The 21,568-nt window shown below is 40.7% G+C and overlaps 3 protein-coding genes across 6 annotated transcripts in view; all 3 read right to left on the bottom strand.

Annotated features, from left to right (window-relative positions):
- Nucleotides 1-5,154: 5,154 nt before the first annotated feature.
- On the bottom strand, nucleotides 5,155-10,121 carry traf3ip2a (TRAF3 interacting protein 2a). Its single transcript, XM_086262876.1, has 11 exons — nucleotides 10,023-10,121; nucleotides 9,760-9,866; nucleotides 9,532-9,587; nucleotides 9,004-9,435; nucleotides 8,079-8,220; nucleotides 7,782-7,966; nucleotides 7,575-7,663; nucleotides 7,429-7,497; nucleotides 7,235-7,339; nucleotides 6,821-6,895; nucleotides 5,155-6,508 (listed from the first exon to the last, which is right to left on the bottom strand). Exons 3-11 carry the CDS (start codon nucleotides 9,545-9,547, stop codon nucleotides 6,362-6,364), a joined length of 1,260 nt encoding a protein of 419 aa, XP_086119002.1. The 5' UTR covers nucleotides 9,548-9,587; nucleotides 9,760-9,866; nucleotides 10,023-10,121; the 3' UTR covers nucleotides 5,155-6,361.
- A 2,107-nt stretch (nucleotides 10,122-12,228) lies between these two features.
- Nucleotides 12,229-13,928, bottom strand: LOC147313384 (putative G protein-coupled receptor 139). The gene is made up of 2 exons (XM_086263766.1): nucleotides 13,850-13,928; nucleotides 12,229-13,238 (listed from the first exon to the last, which is right to left on the bottom strand). The coding sequence occupies exons 1-2, from the start codon at nucleotides 13,926-13,928 to the stop codon at nucleotides 12,229-12,231; spliced, it is 1,089 nt and encodes a 362-aa protein (XP_086119892.1).
- A 4,240-nt stretch (nucleotides 13,929-18,168) lies between these two features.
- Nucleotides 18,169-21,568, bottom strand: part of fynb (FYN proto-oncogene, Src family tyrosine kinase b) — an 86,817-nt gene continuing 83,417 nt past the window's right edge. For all 4 annotated transcript variants that reach the window (XM_086262879.1, XM_086262880.1, XM_086262877.1 and 1 more), the window contains one exon: nucleotides 18,169-19,737. In XM_086262879.1, the coding sequence (XP_086119005.1) occupies nucleotides 19,529-19,737 (209 nt within the window). In that variant the 3' untranslated portion in view covers nucleotides 18,169-19,528. The remainder of the gene's footprint in view (nucleotides 19,738-21,568) is intronic.

Here is a 21,568-nt window from a genome sequence, read left to right on the forward strand (position 1 = left end):
AAACAGCAAAGAAGAAGAAGAAGACGTCTTGCTTAAAGCTGATTCATTTCATGTCAAAATATTTGTTTATACAGTAGTATTTTAAAACTATGAATGTAGCTTATGGCTGTGAAATAAGAAACCAATGTTGGTGTTCACATGTTCTTTATAATGGTCTGGAAATAGCGCATTGATCAAATACCTTCAATTCTTGGGAAATGTTTCAGAATTACAGCAGATCTCAGGATCAGCGGGTGCTTCTCTGCTTTATTGCCTATTAGGCTTGTCCTTGTTCCTTATGGTATCAACAGCATCCTGTTGTTGCAACACCTCGAAACAAGTTGTTTTTTTGGGGTTTTTTTTTTACTTTTAATGCACTTTCTATGATTTAGTGTGACCAGCACTCACGGGTGCTTTTTATGGATGCCTATAACAAATCTCCAAGCTCTTCATCATTCTGCTCAGATTCCTCGAACAGCCAGTACATGGCAGGCAGCAGTGCTGGATGTGCTGAGCTCACTGCTTTCTCCTCTCCAGTGACAGAGCCATAACCCTCTACAAACAGCTGGTTCGGTCCAGTTCATGCTGGGGACACGGCAGTCAACGACTCCCCGATGATAAAAATGTTTCATTAGCATTTTCATCAGCACACGCTCCAGCAGACAAAGGGAGCCTCTGTCTGCTGGAGTGTGCGCTGACCTTGAGTAAGAGCCTGGCCCTCTTAATGAACCAATCGGCAGTCGTATGCTTGCATTTGCCAGCAGCATGCCCGAGGTCTGAGAGCACTTATCAAACAAATCCAAAAATATTATGGATGCCATATTTAATGTAGTGTTTGGTGGGAGCTTTTAGCTAAAGTGCTTTACAGTGCTAAGTGCATACATTTTTAGTATGGATGAGCCCAGTGGGAGCAGAGCCTAAAACTTCCTGCTTCATAGGCAATCTGTTCTTAAGGATTTGTTCTCCTCAGTGAAGGAGAGGAGGGAAACGAGTGACATCCTTGAGCTGTTTCATATGTCTGCCATCAAGGACCTTGAGCTCTTACGTATTCTTCTGTCAAATCGACGTGTAACAGTTATAACTTTGAACGTGCTTTAATGGAAGTGGGTTTGTACATAGATCATAAATTTGGTTCTTTTGCCTTGTATCTCCAAAACTTGATGTTAAACAATTCTCACTATCACAGACTTTATTTCTTCCATTACTGTCAGTTCTTTTGCACCAATCTCTACCCTTTCAACATCAGTCTAAGGTAGAGCCATCTCAAGTAGAACACAGGAAGACCTTTATTTCTCACCTGGTTTTAGATGTGTTAGTGTGAGACAAGTTGGTTCAGGTCCTTCTGATATCAGCCTGCTTTGCGTCTCCTGTTTGGCGATGTCACCTTCTTACATGCGCATGTCCCACCTGTTCTCATGTAAGTGAATAATCAGTGGAATTTACCATCTCCGATTTGTTCAAATCTAGCAACATTTGTGGATATGTTCAGATTTGGTGTGTGTTCAAAATGTGTTGCACATTTCTCTGTTAGGCGATGAGTCTGAAGAATCATGTCAGGTTTTATTTGTTTCTGATGTTTTCTCTGTGCCTTCTGTGTTTATTAGGGTTATTCTTTATGTGCCAGGGTTCTCTGTTTGGTTATGTCCATGTTTTGCTTTGAAGATTAGTTCTAATGTGTCTCCTTGTAGTTTTACTTCCTGCTTACCTTGCATGCCCACTTTTGTCTTTGTCTGCCCCGCTATCATTAGTTCCACTTGTGTTTGATGGGCTTCACCTCTGTCTAATGCTATATAGTCCTGCCTTTCCCTTTGTCAGTGCATCTGTTTGTGCGCCATGTGTTCTTGTAGCATTTGTCATGCATTTAGTCTGGGATTGCTGTTTTCCTTTAGGCTATGTGTGTCTGGATTTTAATCAGCCTCTTTGTCCTGCATTTGGACTGTGTGTTTCAGTGCTTCCTGGAACTGAGATAACAATATTGAGTATGTGTGGAGGTTACTGAGATTACTGTGAAACATTCACTGGTTGCATGAGCTCATTCTTTAATGTAATGTTTTAGGGGGAAAAAAATCAATAGATAGATGTGTATATATATATATATATATATATATATATACATATATATATATATATATATATATATATATATATATATATATATATATATAGAGAGAGAGAGAGAGAGAGAGAGAGAGATGGATATATATTGGAAGGGTAGCTTAATGGTCAAAGTTTTGTTGATGAAATTGTTTTTATTTTTAATTGTTGCACAGGTCATGTTCTTGCCATTTCACCTAACGTGGGCAAATACACATTAGTGTTTTGCCCACATTATCCTGGGAAGGGTTTGGATCTTGGGTTTTACAGCATTCCCAATAATGGTAACACTTGAGGAAAAGCATTTTTCATGAACAGTCTCTTCTAAGAATTCTGTAAAATTTGCAAAAAGCAGGCAATGCAGGCAAAAGACTGACAGACCTCTCATTGAACATATTAATGTCATTTTGATTCCCCATAGTGCTTTTCTGTAAGATTCTCATGTATTAGATGTAACTTCATGCCGTTTAGGAAGAATACGTGCGTTTGGCTGCTTTGGATCCACCAGATAAGACTGAGTGGAGTGGTGTGCAGGTCCTGAAACAATAACAAACAGTGGATTTATTGGTTCTGGCTGCAGCTCTGTTTACCCGCAGGCACCTCATGCAGGAGCTGATAAAAGCTTGGACATCAGCAGAGTTCCCCACAGAGACGCACACATATGTGAGCAACATTTTTTTTTTCCTTTTCTGTCAGGTTTGGTAAACAGGCTGTGCACACTGACAGAGTAAAATGAAGTTCAGAGTGAAAATCTGGCAGTTAAAGGTGCCCCACACAATGCTGGCTTATCAGGGAGTCAGTGGTGGAACATATGGACCGGATGTTTTTACCAGACTTCCTGGGCCCCTGTCTACATGTTTTATCACACTGATGCTTTATGACCGACATTTTTTTTCTTTTTTGTAATCTGTTCAAAGTGAAAGGTGACCCCAGTTTAAAAATAAATAAATATACATTTTTACATGTATTTTTTAAATAAAAAAATAATAAAACAATGTATAATTGGAGAAGACATTGGCGCTTTCACCATGAACAGATGACTGATGCTGGGTGTTATTGTTTGGTACATGCTGCCATCTTCTGGTTCTTCCAGTTAGCCTTTGCATTACACCAAAGTACTTGGACCGTCTACATAACCATCCAGGGTCACCGTAGACTTTGCGGTACTGCAGACTCGACCTCTGCGAGCATGTGGCTATCTGGAAATGTGCTGTTTACTTTAAATAAGCGCAAATAAATAAGAACAACAGATTCAAATTGTCCTGTGTTCATAATCTCATTTTCTATTTCAGAATTGCAACATTTTAAATAATACTTTTCAAAAACCTGCATTATATATTTATAGCAAATTTGTGTTGAATTGAGAAGACAATTATCCTGTAATTAACATTGTTTCAGTGCATCTGCGAGCATCTCCGCTTTACCTCTCCAACTTTGTCTCCAACCTACTCAACCTGATCCGACCCTCTCATATACTCATTTCTAATCCCATTGATTCTTGTCACTCCCAATGAAAATCTTAGTATAGTCAACTCAGTACCACCTCCATCCCCTGTCTTTATGTTAGTGCAAACACGTCCAAACCATACATTTTAACAGGTCTCATTATTATCATGTAAACATTTTTCAGTCTCGCTGCTATCCCTCTGTCACCGATCCCACCCTGACACCCCTTGCTTTGGCTCTCAAACTTAAATGTATCCACCTTCACTACCTCCTGTCACGATGAGTTGTGTGGCTGTTAGTGGCTGGACCCACGTGCAGGACTCGGAGACAAAACATTAACTTAAACGGCAGCTTTATTTGCTGGTGAGACAAACTTGGCGATACATAAACAACAACTTAAACTAACTAGACTGGAGACGCAAATGACTCTAACCTGAAGGCAGACAACGACGAACACGCACACAACAAACATGGAGGATGCAACAACTGGCAGGGAAAAACACAGAGCTAAAATACATACTGAGGTGATTAGGGAATGTGAAACAGGAGGGAGACACAGCTGGGAGAAATTGGGGCTAACAAGACAGGAGGAGCAAAGCTGGACATACTGACATAAGACACAATCTTTCAAAATAAAACAGGAAACAATACACAAGGACGCAGACTAAGAAACACAGACTTAACACAGGCAGACCTAAACATAAACCAGAATAAGCCGGAACATAGAACATCATCATCAAATATATCAAGAAAATAACCAAAAATACAAAATCAAACTAAAACATGAAAACTCAAAATACTGGGTCAAAACGCCCAGAACTGTGACACCTCCGCTCCGTGTAGCTTCACTGTTACACTTCTCTCCCTCTCAGCTGCATGATTTCTGTCTTGCTTTTATTCAGTTTAATTGCTTTTCTCTAGTGCATACCTCCACCTCTCCCAGACATTGCCTACAAACATCATAGTCCACGGAGACTCCTGTCTGACCTCATCTATCAGCCTGTCCATCACCACTGCAAACAAGGAGGGTTCAGAGCTGATCCCTGATGTAATTCCACCCCCAACTCGAACCCATCTGGCACTCATACCGCACACCTTACCATTGTTTTACCGTCTTCATAAATGTTGTGCGCCATCTTTACATACTTCTGTCACTCCTGACCTCCTGACTGAAAGTAAATGTTATGTGTGTAATGCACTTTCTTGGCAGGAAACCACACTCAGGCTTGTTGATGATCCCCTCTCTTCTTAACTTAGTTTCAACAACGCTTTCACATAGCTTCATGGCAGGGCTCAACAACTTTATCCCTGCATAGCTTGAAAATCAGTACCAGTTCTTCCCCATTCCTCAGACATGCTCTCATGCTGAACACAGATTGTGTTAAGTAGTCTTGTTTAAATCACTTTCCATCTCTTGTAGACATCTCAGCACTTCTACAGGTATTTGGACCAAATGCATTTTTATTCATCGCCCTTATTTCCTCCTTACTAATTCTCTGCACTTCCTTGATTCTCTTTCCTCAATCCACACTCCTCCTCTAATTTTCTACATTATTTCCTTGAAAGCTGTGCCATGTAAAATATATATTAAAAACTGCATGGTTTGGTGGTAATGAATGAAGACAAGACAACATCAAATATTGAAACAGAATTTTTTTACTGTACATTTCTAAAAACAACACACTGTGTTTACTGGGGGAGACCCAGGAGTACATGTTGCTGTGAAAGCAAAATATTTTACAATCTTTGCTTAATGAAGGATTTCAACTGCTCAACAGTTCAGGCATTGGTGCTATGCGGACCAATGCCCTCCATACCATCATACGTGCTGGCATTTGAACTGCATGCTGATAACAAGCAGGATGTTCACTCTCATCTTTACTCCAGAGGGTAGAAGTATTCCTGGATCATAGTGGTGGTCTGTGCGTTTGCGTGGTTTTTGAACGTGCATTTGTAAATGCAGTCAGATATCACATCCACGGACTCTTTCAGAACAAATCCTTAGCCCATGCAGTCTACCGCTGAATCACGTCTTGAAAATCATAGCCGCTCAATATCAATTTTCAGCTTTTTCTATTATGTACAGAAATATGTTAGTGATACTTATTTACTCTAGATCATGAATTCTCTAAATGCTTTGCAATTTTACATCCAGAATTTTTTTTTAATTTTTATTTTTATTTTTTAACAGTCCTACTTAGCACTCCTTTTTTGGTTGATTTTCTATATCTCTCTATCTCTATATAGTTTTTTTATCATTAGTAGTAGTAGTGGCCTGCGTTGCCTTGTGAGCTGAAAGATATTTAAAATAAACACACTTCTCAAAATATACTAATGCTTCTCAGTTTTGAGATTACTCTTAAAGCACTGTACCTGCCCAGCACTTAACTGTACACTGTTAGGAAAAAAATAGATTAGATAAATAATTATGTGGCTGAATATCCAGATATTTGTAAGTGTTGGTGAAGACTAAGCCAGATCTTTCACATGCACAAAATCACAACTTCAGATATGTACTAATGTTTCTAATATAATAAGCTAGAAAAAAGCCTTTCTGCCTTCTTGTAGACAAATATTGGTTAAATTCATTTGAAGTGTATATTAAGGAAAGAATAAGAAACCAAAATGAAACCTACAAAGTAGCAGCAAAAGCTCTGATTGGCCAGTGTAAAAGCAGATTTGTCGGAAATAAACAAGTACGTTTAATCTACCTGTAAAGGTTAAACGTGCCACTTCACTGATTGTTTATAACTGAACACTGTTAAAGATCAGTAAATCTGGGGTAAAGTAAACAATTTTAACTATGCCACATATTTTGTCCCCAGTCCTCTTTTTACTGCTCTCAGACAGGACGGAACGTGAGGGTGAGGTCAGCACTCCGGTGTGGGATGATGTAGCGCTCCTCCCTCAAGAGACGCAGAAGCAAATCCTGGGTGTCCTGGGGCCAACGGTAGATTCTGGTACTCTGAAGCCAGCTGGGTACATGAGCCTGTAAGAGGATACGAGGGGTAGCCGTGGGTTAACATGCACAGTCAATGTACGTAATCCTCTGGATTCATGGGCCTTTTACCTGGAACCTAACTGCCCTCATCTCTTTCCTGTTTATAGTCTACGCAAAGCTGTAAACTTTATTTGTCCTTTTCTTTTCAATCAGTTTTTTTGGAGGGTTTTATTTCCTCACATAGGTTTTACTTATGCTTCCAATGCGGGGTGATGGTGAGTGGTTTATTAAAGGGTCAGTTCACACAAATCACAAAGACATGCCCGTCCGTCCCCCCAATCATGTGTTGATCAGTCTTACCTTGGCTGCATTGGGAAACATCACAGGAACCAGTCTGAAGTTCAGGCAGCCTTGCTGGATGTACTCATTTTGAATCTGTGCCATTGTGAAAGGATAGTCAGTGATAGAACTAAACAAAGGCTTCACTCATGAGTTCAACCAAAATGTATTTTCCTTGTCACCTAACATTGAAACAATTACACATTGTGATTGATGCTCTGACAGAAAGCAGAAGAATTTGACTGCACTCTGCTCTGGCACACTAACACAGTGAGGAATCTGGGAGGAACGGCTGTTTTCAGTTCCTGGGAGGTATTTCCTCATTCTTCCATGCAATTGAAATGTGAGAGGAGGTACTATAATGATACAGAAAAGCCACAAGAGGGAGACATTGTGAGAAAATATTTGCTTCTCAGTTCCTAAGAGGCCATTTACCTGGTTGTGGATGTACTTTGTGTGCAGGCCATGCTCATCGACTCCATCTCCTTCCACATCCGCTTTGTACTTGGGGCTGATGGCCACAATGATCAGCACTGATTTCTGTCAAAACAATCCTCACTGTCAATTTTTCAGCACAGCTGTGATAAGAGTTGAAGAATTGCCTAATCAAACTCAGCCGTCACACTTACATCATTCAGAAAACGGTCCATCCATTGGTTGATACCCATGCTTCGGATTGAACTGTCAAACATGTCGAGCTGAGGAAAGGCAGAGCGAGTGAGAACATTTGAAGTGGAGTGAGCATCTGCGGGAAATCAAAGGCTGATGGACTTACTGAGGGTCTAAAGCCTTGGTCCACGAGAAATTTAACAAACATGAACATTTCCTTGGCTATGTCCACTGAATATGTGATAAAAACTCTTCCTGTCAATGAGGGAGGGGAAAAACAGAAAACAAAAAACCCATCAGTCATTATCCTGAACAGAAGGGAAACATGAAACAGAAGGGAATGATGCATGCTTTGGCACATGGTGGGACTTACTGCACTCCTCAGGAAGACTGATGGTCCTCCTGATCTCCTTCGTGCCTGATCCTGCGCCTGCAAGGTCGGAGCAACCCACGCTGACCTCATGCATCACGTCTAGAGGAGGTGTTGCATAGGGAGGCGCAGAACCACAGTGACCATTAAGAGCACCTTTAAGTTGCTGCCCATTTTGAGAGAGATTCCTGTGGAGGGAAATGATGAGAAATGACCACAGAGTGACTCACAACATACGGTATTGGGGAAAGTATTCCACCAGTGAACCAATGCTGGAATTAGTAGATCATAATGACAAACATTTTCTGGTGAGGTTGAGGCTCCTGGTGTCGGGCTGCTGGGTAACCCGGGTCTTGATGACAATAATTATCGCGTCCGCGCAGGTTTGCTGGAGGCCAGCACGCGCGCTGTTTCAGACAGCTTCCCTGCATTGGCATGTGGCCTGCAGACAGACACAGAGGAGCAGACATAAGTTCCTCTTTCAGATGGTTTAGCAGAAATGAGATGCAGATTGTCCTGCTTCTGGAATGCAATAGCACATTTACTGTTTGTTCTTGAGTGCTAAAATTATGGTTTTAAATGATTGCTGCCTACAACCAATTTTTTTCAGTGACATTCAATATCATATGTCAAATTCATAGTCACAATATGACCAATTATAGTTATCATTTGTTATGGGACACTCGATGTTTCCATGTTATTGAGCGCCAGCCGCAAAGTAAAGATGTCTTAAAGTGGGCATGAGTTTGGTGTTTTAGTGTCCTATGACACAGTATCAACAAACAGGGCTGAAAAAGGAAGCTAAAAGCTACAGTTCACCAGCTTGTCAGTCCCTATAGAATCCCATTTTAAAATGCTTAACATTTTTACAGCCTGTTACAATGTGGCACAACAGCGCTGACTTCTGTGTGAATTTGTTTTCCTGCTCACCTGGTTGGATTTTTTTTTTTTTCTTCACAGGCCTAAAGTTGTGGGTGTGATTGTTTATGCTGAAAGGTTTCAGTAAACAGTAGAGAAACCTATGGATTACGTATTTTTTTGTTTTCCACGTAAATCTGTGGACTCCAAACATGTCAGCAAAAACTGAGACATTGTAAGGGATTAAGGTACAGATTATTTTTCCTTTAATTTGTGACCTCTTTTACGGTGTTCTGTGTAAATATTGGATAATTTTTCAGATCTACTTAAATGAAACAATCCAGTGGTAATTCACTGACATACTCACATGGCATATGTGGAATTGGCATTTTAACATAGTTGATGCTGTTGAAGTCTGATTTGAGCGGTTGGGGGGGCTCCAAGTACTCTGCATCGTCCACAGAGTGGCTCCGGTGCTGGCTTGAAGGGCCTATGGGGTCTTGCTTATACTGCACTTTCTGTCTTAGGCTAACATGCCAAAAATCTTCCATGAATGGGGCATTCACGTGTCCCGAGAGTGGTGCTGCTGGGGAGTTAATGCAAAACTGGTGCTTATACTGGTTCTCAGGGAATTTACTCAAGCCCACTTGTTGTGCTGCCCGCTGTGGAGGCTCAAATTCACGGGCCTCTAGCCTTTTGACGGTCTCTGTGTGTGCGTTACAGTGTTCACATGGGGGGAGCCGTTCCAAGTCCAGAGTCTCACCCATTTCAACAGGAATGCTATGATGGGGACAAGGCCCTGAAAGCAAGAAGGAAAAGATCAACAGGTTTTTACTCACTTCACTTAAAATGGCATTTTTGGCAAGCTGATAGCTCTGTGTCTGTGCCTTCCTACCTTTATAAGGGTCCATTTTTTAATTTTATTTTACCAATTAAAAGTGTCTTTGGCCTCTGTGGTGAAAATGAAAGCAGTGTTAAAATAATCTGTTGCAACATGGCACCTTAAAGACAGACACACACAAAAACACACGCACGCACATACACACACACACAGCAAAACGCCCTACATAAAATCAACATGGCGGTTACAAACTGAGACTAGAACCACAGGGAAAAGCATTACCCTTAATATGGCAAACGCTTCTCGGTAGAAGTATTCATGTGTTCTTTTATTTTTCACACTGAAACAAGTGAAAACGGAGGATCTCTACAGGTGGGTTGAAGCGTAACCTGATCGTGACAAACAAGTACAAAGGTCAGAATCATTCATCAAAAGCAATGCCAGGTATTTCTTTTTAAACAATAACTAAAAAAAAAGAGTCAAAAGTTAACATGGTGTTTGACATTACAAGTTAAAGAACAAAGCCAATGTGTTTTCACACCTACCTTCGCTTAAAGCTGCTCAGCCTCAGCACAAACCTGTTTTGTGGCAAACAGGAAACATTCCCGCTGCTTGTTCCTTCCTGTCTTATGCAAATCCTGGAAGTCTCGTGACCCATTTATGCAAAAGGTGTGGAGCGTGAACTCCAGGGCTGCCAATCAGGTTGCTTCTTCAACCAGGTAAGCAGGCTGCAGCTAGCCACATTCAACTGTTTTGTTGGAAAGGTGTCATGTTTTGTTTTCATCACACATTGTGAAGCAATGAAATTGAAGCAGCAGGGGGGAAAAGGATACACAGGACTTGACAGGTAAAGAACATATACTACAGCATGTATAAAACGGTACAGTGACCCATTTTCAAGGCCATCAAACAAGAACATGTTTTTGTTTCATAACTAGACATGATCCATATCACACCCAAGTCTGATTTTCCTTTTTTGTTTTATAAATAAACTGTATTGACAAAGGCCCACAGTCGGGCAAAAGGTTGTATATAATGGTTCTTTGAGCAAAATGCATACCATGTTTTTGTGTGGATGGGAAAAAATGCAGTAACTTCTGGGTCTGAAAAGAGAACTAGTTTAATATCTTAAACTTGCATTCTTTCTGATGTTCAACACTGGTCATTCCTGTGCTTGGAAGAAGAAACCAAGAGGGGTGTGTCATTAAGCTAGATTACTAGGTTAGCAAGAAAGTCTTGTTTTAAGTTGTTTGTCATGAAAGTGGCTTTCTTTCTACCTGACTAAAAAATTGTGGTAATTTAACCTGAACAGGAGTGGGTTATGTTCAGGATTTCTTTTTACAAACGGCTGGACTTGCATATGATTTTTTTTCTTTGCATATTAGAATTTAAATTGTATCTCTGTATCATGGCTTTTGTACCTCACTGATATTGCAAATGAAGCGCAGCTGTACAAACGTCACAATGTTGCTGGAATATTCATCTGATGATGCAGAAAATGTGTAAATGTTCATATACTTGATTCTGATCTGCTGCTCTTTTACAGCGCAGTTAGTAGAATGCAGAACACACACAAAGAGCACCTGTCAATCAATAAAATTGATTTAACTTCTGCCAACAAACTAAATTTCCACATCGCCTTTATTAAGGTACAGGCCAGTTTTAAAGTTCCAGAGCTCTACTGTGAATGATAGGCAGAATTCATAGGGATAATTTTGTATGGAAAAAGATCATATGACACAGCAAAGAAAGGCCGCCTCAACAGAGAAAGTTGCAGAAATTATAGCGTGATATCTCTCATCTCTGACTGGGGTTTTAGGTTTTGTCAAGTCAGCTTATACAAAGAAAGCCTGACTTATTTCCTTGGTAGTACACCCTTCAGTAGTACAGAAGGTTGATTTTAAAACAACAAGAGTGCCCAAAATCAACCTTCTGGGTTAATAATGTAACTTTAGTAACCAGTGACTGTTGGTGACGATGTCAGTAGATGTACTTTATATGTTGGCATCACATACAGTAAAAACATAGACGTAGGACCCCGGTTGGAAAAATTCAGCCAATATGCAGTTCCTTAAACCTGCCTTCTGTCTCAAGTCCACCTGATGACGATAGCTGTGAATGCAAAAGGACTCCCAGTCCCATAGAAGTCCATGGAAAAATGGCTTTCTGACTTAGAAGGAAAACGTTTTGAGAGGTTAAGTTTATGGGCTCAGTCACTCATTTTGGGTCATATTGAATACAAAATAAATTTTTAAATCTCAGTCACAATTTTTTTAAGAAATAGAGGCTTATCTGTGGCATTAATTCACAAAATATCTGTTTATCTGTTGGATTCAGCTTTTTGGGACATATGTATAACTTCATAGCAATCAAGAAATTGTTGAGGTGTTTCAGAGCAGGTCATCCATCTGTCCAATTTGGGCTTTTGCTGCAATCTAATATTGTTGTATGTATTGAGAGCCATGACACCAACATAGGTATTTCAATCTTTCTTTCAAGTCCTCTCACTTCATTTGACATTTTGACACCTTTTCAGAATTCGTCCCAAGTATCTGTTTTTGCAATATATTATGTTAAACAAGTTTTTCATATACACCATCTGCGTATATGCTGATACTGTTCTACCTGTGTAAACCAACCAAACACATCATTCTGGCTTTAGGTTAATATCGAAGTTGATGAGTTTCCGGGGATACAGCCTATAAAAGTAGGTAAGTGTACCTTGATTCACGGCTTGATTCACGGTTCGTTCTATTCTGTAGGTTTTAAACTGGTTAGCACCACAGACACAGGGTTGCTGGAATATGAAGCCTTATGATCCACCACTGAAAAAACTTTCATGGTAGTATTTGTGAGGACAGAGCCCAGTTCAAGTGCCTTCTCATTACAAGTCAGTACCTGGACCAGCTCTTGCCGGAAGCGGCGACTGACCATACAGTAGAGTAGGAAGTTTGTGGTGGAGTTCAGGTTCTGCAGCATGTTGGCAATGTCTCCGGCAACGTTGATTGGAATGCTGTAGTCATTTCTATTAAAATTCTCATTATTGTAGTTGGTCCTCAAGATGCAATACGTGACAAAACGAGGAAGGCTAAGCACAACAAAAGCCACAGAGACGGTTCCCAGCAGGAGAATGGTCCTCCTCAACATGTCCCTCGTGCTTTTACCCTGCATGACACGATACTCCTCTTTAGTGAAGAGCTTACTGGCGTTGCACAAATGGTACCCAATGAGGTAATTGAAAATGATAACCAACACGATCGGAATTCCTCCTGAGAGGAATGTAGTTATCCACACTATAACAGTAGTGTAGGTCTCATTGCGGTATAGACATCTGGGCAATGTGATGTTCTCTCCATCCACTGTGAGGTTCACAGGTGTGACAATATTGATCCAAGCCAGAGGCACAGAGACCAGGTGGGATACCAGCACAATAGCTATGCAGGTAAGCTTAGTGACCCTAGTTTGTGACAAATGCTGTTTGACAGCCGTGCTGCGGAGGACCAAGTAACGCTCGATGGTGAACACCACCACAATCCAAGAGGAGCTGTAGAGTGACCCATACTGCAAAAATCCCAGAATGCTACACCAGGGGTAAGAGTGCCAGAAGGGCTGCAGGGTCCAGAAGGCGAGAGTTAGGTCAATAAGAATTACCCACACCAAGTAGAAAATGTCAGCAATAGCTAGACAGCTGAGGTAGATGATGGCTGTGCTGGACATCCCACAATTACGGAAACAGATCATGTAGAATGTGAAGAGGTTTCCTAGAACAAAGAGTAGGAACACAGGCCCACACTCGTTTATTGATCATTTGGTCAAAGATAAAAGCTAAAACTAAGGATGCATATGATATTGTACACATCCACAAGATACAGTAAGTAGCAAAATTAATCTGATGTCCAGTTTTCACACATTTTTAACTATTCAGGAACTATTTAGGAAACTTCATCTCATGGATTTCATCAAGGATTTGGTAGCTAGCATACATCAGTTAGCTAATGTTGTTGGTTACAGAGTAGCTGTGTCCAAATTCAGAGGCTACATCCTCCTGAGGCCGCATTTGTAGGCCGATTACATCACAACGACGCGACAAAGGCTTGAAGACTGAGAAAAAATAATTCAGATGACTTTTTTCTCAGAATTCTGACTTTTTTCTCAGAATTCTGAGATTAAAGTCAGAATTCTAACTTTTCTCAGAATTCTGGAGAAGAAGAAAAAAAAGATGTGCCCACTTTTTCTTTTTTCCAGTGGCCCTAATCCTCGTCCGCAGCTAAATACGCAATGTCATATTTCTATTTCTACTTGTCTTGTGCATTGTTATATTTTGATGTCCATTATTCTTGATAGATCATGGAAAGCCAAACGCAATACAAACCTGGAATGCCGATGACACAAAGTAAAGGGTAGTAGATCTTCTGGATAGTAACAAAGATGGATAAAGTGGCTCCCTCCATTGTTTGCTCACATGCTAATACCTGCAATAAAACCACTGGATGTACAGTAAGACAAATAATGTTCAGGGCGTCACATTGTGCAGCTTTTTAAGACCTACTTGGAAAGTTTTAGGTGTAACTGTTAGGATAACATATTGTACATGATGACAACTGTTGAGTTTAAGCTGCTAAAAATAGATTTACATTTTGTAGGCTACTTTGTTGTAAACTCAAAATAACTCTACATGAAAGCTGGCCTACTGTGTTAGGTGGGTTTCATCTGGGTGTAACTAAAATAAAGCATTAATGGTTTCTGAAGAAAGTTATGTTTTCTTCAAATCTCTGTCACTTGGAAATTGCTTGTCTGCGGCCCTGTGTTACTTGAGAGAAGTTAGGGATCCACTGTAATCTTGATGACATACAGAACCATACATATAGCTTTATTCTTTCATCCTTTTTTACCTTTTAGAAGCTTCAAAACTCTGTATGAATATAGCAGTCTTTACTATTAAAGTGAACTAAATTAGACTTACCTAGTTTCTGCAGGATGTGATTGCTGTGCTCCTTTTAGCTATAAAGTTGCCACATAAAGGGGAGTATTTCCACAGAGATGCATCCCAGCTGGTTATGAGTCCACAAAGACAATGGTATTGATAATATGAAGGAGAGATGCTGAGGGAGCTCCACCTGCTGCTCCAATAAGGCTTTGGGAGGGGGGAGTCACACCACCTGACATACGGTTGAAGGGAATTTTCCTACACAGTGGAAGCTCATTTCTGGCAGCACTTATAACACACGCCTTTACAAACCAAATTAAGTTACTGAAATGACCCCCCTCCCACTCGTGTGTTTTGAATGAAAAAACTTCAAGCAAGAAAAATAGACAGAATTTATTTCTTCCTCACTATGCAGGTTTGTGAAACCTTTTCATTGGACAGCTCCACTGAAATAGAAAGTCATATGAATTTGAAATGAAACTCTGAGATTTCTGATAATATTTTGTAAATTTACAGTGAATTGCTCATCACAATTACTCTACAAGTTTATCCTCTAACACATTTACATCTTAAATCTGGGACTCTCCACCATTATAGTCTTAGAACTGAAGAAGATTCTCAGATGAGAGGTGAAACGTTTCCAAGCTCCTTAGACTACGATGACCTGGATGACACAGGCACATTTACATCTCCTTTTTTGTCCTAATCCTTGCTTTTTGGAACATAACTTTTCCTTTGACTTCCTCTGAGTATGTTGTCTCTCTAATTTTGAAAAACTTGAGAATACACTTTAGGACATTATTGTGTGCTTTGCATATTACCATTGCAGTGCTGAGCTCAACTAAATTGCAAAATTTCAAGGCAGATTTTTCTTTTTAAAAAGATGTGCCTCCCTCCTTTTGAATGTAGTACTGATTCTGCAGCTGGTGTCTGTCTAAAGTGGTAGGTTGCACATTGATGGAACATCAAAGCTGCTCCCATTCCTCACTGGCAGCATTGACTTTTTAAGCTCTAAACTCTCCCAAAGTAAAATTAGCAAATTATTTTGGATGGTGGTGCTGCTCAACTTTAATTCCACTCACAAACAATCATATATTCAACCCACCATTACCTGTGATCCCTGAGCGTGTCGGCATAAGTGGAAATTGGAGCGAGAGTGGCTGAGGAGAAGTGAGTGTGCGTGAGAAAAGGAGTGGCGGCGTTTGGACTGAGTGAAGAGCGAGCATGGATTTCCTCCCCTCTATCCCCTGGAGCCCTGGACCCCTGCCCCACTCACTGTATATATAAATCACTGTGGTTTCACTCTTGTGTCAATAATTTGTCACCTTTATTGCTTGCCAGAACGCTGTCTGCGCTTGAATCCATCTGTTAGCCATGACAAGCTGTACAGTGTGATTAAAGTAATTAGAAATAAGTAACATAACTTGTTTTATAAGGCTGTGATCAGGTGAGATGTGGTGCTACTCTAAAACTGCTTTTTTGTGAATTTAGCCAATTAAATTCAACAAGATTTAAACAGATGTTTCACAAGCTGTATGGCTGATTTATTTATTGATTTTTTTCCAAAAAGTTAGCAAATCTCTTTACTGTACTCATACTAGCTGTCCTCTTTTCTGCCTTCAAATCCTACTGATCAATAAATCAAACAGCAGTGTACAAACAGAATGCTTTAGCTGAGTTTGGAAAATTTGTTGTCATGGAAAAGAAGTGATACCTTTCACATAGAAGACATTGATTTGTCAAACATAGGCGCAATAATCATTAATGGCCATTAATGGTAGTGTTACCAGTTGGTGAGCCAGAGACCTGCACTTTCAGTGACTTTAATCCAGGGGTAGGCAACCTTTCTGATGATGAGTGCCATTTAAAATTTCCTCAGAAGTAAGTGTGCCATATGATTGCATTATGATTCACTCAGATATACACCTGGTTTATATCTGACCCAGATAGACTGCAGGTCATAACGTCTTACCTGAAGTTCAGTTCACCTGACACTCGGACCGTCGGCTGCCTTGGGTCTCTCCTCCTCCTGCCTCCCCTCTCCCCCAGCCACCTGCTGGCCTCCACCACTTGTTAATGTTACTGAATCTGTGGAAGCTCCGCCATAGCCACCACCAAACAACTGAGTTATTTTTACACACCGGCCAGCGTCTGGCCAATCCACCACCTTTCATTGTTTATACCGTTCCAAAAAAAAAAAAAAAATCATCGGCCCACCGAGCAAATGCCTGGTATGCCCGATGGCCTGTCCAACTATGGTCGTGCCATCAGTTAACCCTTCGGGCATGCGTGCCTAGGGTTGCCGACCCCTGCTTTAATCCTACTTATATATGTAAGTTTTTGAAAAAAATCTACTTCTAAAAGTACTTTTATTGCACCATGTTTATTCACTCATGAGCTGCTGTAACATCAATTAAATGGCTGAATTACCACCTCAGGTGTTTATTCAGGTGTGTTGCAGCAGGGACACATTCAAAAGTTTAAGGACCCCATCCCTCAACGACTGGAGTTTGACACCTGTGACCTAGGGGAAGCATGTATAATGCAAACAGAACTGGTCCTACATGGAACCCTGTGGAACTCCAATATTAACCTTAGTGTGTGAATAAAACTCCCCATTTACATGAACAAACTGGAGTCTATTGGAGAGAGATATGATTCAAATCAGTGCGGCACAGGACCTTTAATACCTGCGGCCTGCTCTAATCTCTGTAATAAAATACGGTCAACAGTATCGAACGCTACACCGAAGTCTAGCAGGACAAGCAAAGAGATAGGTCTATTTGTCACAGGTCATAAGAAGATAATTTTTAACCTTCTGAGTGATGAGGTCCTAAACCTGACTGAAACTCTTTAAATAAACCATTCCTCTGTTGCTGCTTTACAACAATTCTTTAAAGAACTATTGAGATAAAAGGAAGGTTGGAGACTGGCCTACAATTGGCTAAGACAGCTGGATCAAATCTTTTTGAGTAATGGTTTAATTACTGCCAGCTTAAAGGCCTGTAGGGGTACATATTAATGGTACATAGCCCACAGACTTATCATATTTAAGATTGACACATTATTTAATGGTAGGACTTCTTTGAGCAGTCTTGTAGGAATGGAATCTGACAGACAGCCTGGTTGGATTACTGAAGTTATTCACTGCATACCAGGCAGAATCGTACGCAGTGAGAATGTCACACTATTAACATGATAATCAGGCATAGAGCAGAGCAGCTACCTAAACTAAACTCCCACGGTGTTGGCACATTTCATTCAAGAAGATAACAGCAGGCGGATTATATCCTTGACTTAGCTACAGCAATTTCAGAAAGACATCTACAGTAATGTAATGTATTTGCTACTGCTGTGTAATCCATGTTTTTAAGAAATTATCAAACAAATGAAGGTTTTCAGGGAATACTGTAAAATCTTTAGTTTTTAGAGTATATGTCACAACAAGATCCAGAATAAGATTCCTCCTCCTGCTCTGCTGCTAGCAACAGCAGCCTCCTGTGACTGTGAGGGCTTGTTACCAGTTGTGCTGGTACTAACATGGCAGTTAATTTGTCACATTTTGCTGCATCTATTTTTAGTTTCTTTTTCTCTCTTTTCAGCTCCACCTTTTGACCACTTCAAGTTGTGTGAGGGCACAGGGAAAGTAGGGCCTGGCTGCCACTGGCTCTCTTGCTCTGTGAGCATGCAGTTTCTCTTGGTTTCTCAGGCAGGTGCACACACACATGTAAAACACTGGCATTGGTCATAATAAGTGTCTTGGAAAGAGTGTAAAATGTTTATTGGTCTTTTCTGAGTTCCAAATGCCAAATCACTGAATTAACAAAACGAGTCATGTTAATAAAAAATGGAAATGAAAGATACAAAGGAGAGAAGTTAGCGACACTTAAAACCCATTTAGCTGTACAACTGAAAAATGAGGATTTACCAAAGGCTTTGATACCATCTGCATTAAGACCAGACCAGACCAGAGCTGGTTTCCATTTATTTTCAATGCGTTTCACATTCAGACTCCTGTCACATGAACTGGTCCAGAGCTCCCCTGATCATATACTCCAAATGTCTCTCGAAGGATCACCTAAAAGGGTTAAATAAAATCAAAGACTCAATATAATCGTGTCACTTAAACATAAAAGAAGAAGCAGCTCAGGAGGTAAGATGGTCCTGGTTCAGGTGCAGCCTGTTGATCCTGCAGGCTCGGGTGGAGGACGTGCAGGAGGAAAAACCCCACGATCTGTTTCCAAATGAAGATTCTCAATCAAAGACATTTATACTCTTAAATGAAAATCTTTCTTGTCTCCCAGCTACAAAATAACACACCAGTGGTATAAAGACAGAAACATTTTCACCCAAATAGCAATGAGGGATATGTCAAAATCCTTGTACGTTGCTGTGATTTACAAAAATGTGGCAGATCGTTTGTAAAAGAACCTGCAGCAGCAGCAGCCTAACTAGAAGCTTTTGTGACGGGAAGGCAAAAAAAAAAGATAAAAAAAGTGGACTGTGTCATGCTCACCAGGAGAAACTTTATGCAATAACACGTGTAACTGAAAAGTAGAGAATAAAGCGATGAATTCTCTTTTATAGGAAATGAGAAAAAAATATAGAGCCTTCCAATTCAATCTCTAGAAAATAATAGAGAAGCTACAGTATAATACACATACAGATTAACTGTGCCTCCTCAGGTACTTGACTTCCTTTTATCATTATTATTACTTTTGTGCAGAAGAAAATAAAATCTGAAACGGAAGCAGACAAACTAAAACAAGCTTTTCTTATTTACATTGAATACAAGGAACTGCATTAGCACAACCCCCAGTTAACCCCAGTTCCATCAGCCTTGTTAACTATGGCATTTACAGAGTTCAGACACTAGGGGGGCGTGTCGGAGACTGAGGGCGGTGTCGTCAGGGGGTTTGTATTGGAACTCAAGTTGAGCTGAGGAAGCTGTACACATCCCTAACATAAAAAGGCCAGGCTGAAAAGGATCCATAGTTTTTTTGTTTTTGTTTTTTATATAGCACTGCTGTAGCTAATCGTGTCCAGGCCTCGAGCTGACCCCGAGAGAGAGAGAGAGACAGAGAGAGAAAGCAAGAACAGGGTGTGGGGGGTGGTAGCGGTGGGTTAGAGGTTGTCCCCGGGCTGGTACTGAGGTTCGGTGGCTGTGAAGTAGTCTTCCAAGAAGGCTTGCAAGTACTCAAAGGTGGGCCGCTCCTCTGCGTCCTTCTTCCAGCACTGTAGCATCAGCTCGTGCAGCGAAATGGGGCAGTCCTGTGGGCACGGCATCCTGTAGCCCCGCTCCACCTGCTCCAGCACCTCTCGGTTGTTCATACCTGAAAATTAAATGCAGGAAGCAGGTGAGAAAGAGCGCTCGGGAGCTCTGCCTGGGATCACGCAGTGATCAAATTCAAAAAATCAGTTCTTAACGTGCTGAATCTGCAAAGGGTTGTTTAATGAAGATCTGTTTAATTAAAACCTCTAACTGAAGAAAGCAAAATCTACAAAATAATGTTACTAAAGTTTTGAAAAACATGGCCTAGTCTGAACATGTCGTGCGTTGTCGGTCTTAAGTGCTCCTCAGTAACATTCAATATTCACTATTTACTGGCACTTATGCTTATGTTGGTTGCTGCTGTGGTCTCCCTACTGTGTTCTTCTCTTTTTGCTTATTTTCTTTTCAGTAGGTGATCAAACAGACACACAGCAGTGGATGGAAGCAGCTACAAAGTTTGCTTTTCTTCACGTTGGAGGTTGTTAATCAGGTGCTTTGATGAAGGATTCCTGTCGGCTTTTTCTCAGTAAAGATTTGAATGTTGATTACAGCTGGTTGTTCTGGATGCTAGAAAACCCCTTTTTTGACTCCACCTGAGCTCACCATCTTTTTAATCTCTTTAATCCCATCTCTTCGCTCTTTGTAATCCCTCATTTTGTAATCAAGTTATTTGAGTTACTCAATGCATTGTTGCAGCCTTATATTGACCAATACAGAACAATGGGAAAGGACAAGGAACTCAGTGAACATCGACGAAGAATTGTAGATTTATACAAGTTGGGAAGGTCTTCTGGAGCCATTTCTAGACAAGTGCTGATTCAGATCATCAGTTGAAACAACTGTACTCAAGTAAAAGTTATTCTGATGGTCTAACATTGGTTAGGTTGTTTAGGAACAACTCACGATCCACTGTGGCTCGAAACCTGCCAAAAACTGGAATCTGCTCAAACACACAGTCATTGTCCTCAGTGCTTGACTAAAATTTGAAGCCAAATGCCTTCTGGAGAAAAGCTTTATGGTCAAATGGGACAAAGAATTGAACTAGTTGGCCACAATGACGAGAGATATTATTGTAGTAGTAAAGATGAGGCAAAGCTGAACTCTGTAACAGTGTCAAGCATGGTGGTGGTAGCGTCATGCTCTTGGGATGTTGTGCTGCTAGAGGCTCGTGGTACATTGCACAAAGTGAACGGAATAATGGACTACCTCCAAATTCTCCAACCAGACAGCCAGACAGTTGAAACTGTGTTCTAACACAGAGGCCTTCCCAACACACCAACCTCATGCCTATTAAAATTTGTGGACTATGCTTCATGCCAACCTACTTCAATGAACAGTCAAATATCCAGTCTGAAGTATGCTAGAAGCTTGTTGTTGGCTCCCAAAAGTGTTGAAGTGAAACTTGCCACGAGACATTTAACCAAATTTTACTGATGTTGTATAATTTTGACCCTGAGATCAGATAAAATTCAATATAAATTCAAATGATGTCTTTTCCCTTTTTAAAAACAGCTGAATTCTACGGGGTCTCTTTCCAGATGATCTGAGAAACCTTCCAGTTTTTAACTGAATCTGGCAATAATCTTCATCTCAAGTGTCTCCTGGGTAGGATAGTTCTCTTTCTTGAGTCCATTTTTCTGCTATTTTGTCCACTACCTTATAAAGCTGTTAAGGTGCTGCTTTTCCCTCAGTTCACTTGCAAGCTAACCATCCTCACCTGCTCTCTACAGCAGAACCAGCCCACCAGCACCATCTGGTCAAACATGTTCCCCCTCCCTGCATGGAGCTGTATACGGAGTACGCCCCAGCCTCTCCCACTCTCTTTCTTTTTGTTTCTGTGTAAAATGTATCTTGTCCCACAGGGCAGCAGAAGTAATTAAGGGTTAGCTCAT

The sequence above is a fragment of the Aulonocara sp. 'chitande type north' Nkhata Bay genome, linkage group LG15 (genome assembly GCF_057382095.1).
Source record: "Aulonocara sp. 'chitande type north' Nkhata Bay isolate Kocher_YH1m ecotype deep benthic linkage group LG15, A_spYH_male_GT1.1, whole genome shotgun sequence".
Taxonomy (NCBI): Eukaryota; Metazoa; Chordata; class Actinopteri; order Cichliformes; family Cichlidae; genus Aulonocara; species Aulonocara sp. 'chitande type north' Nkhata Bay.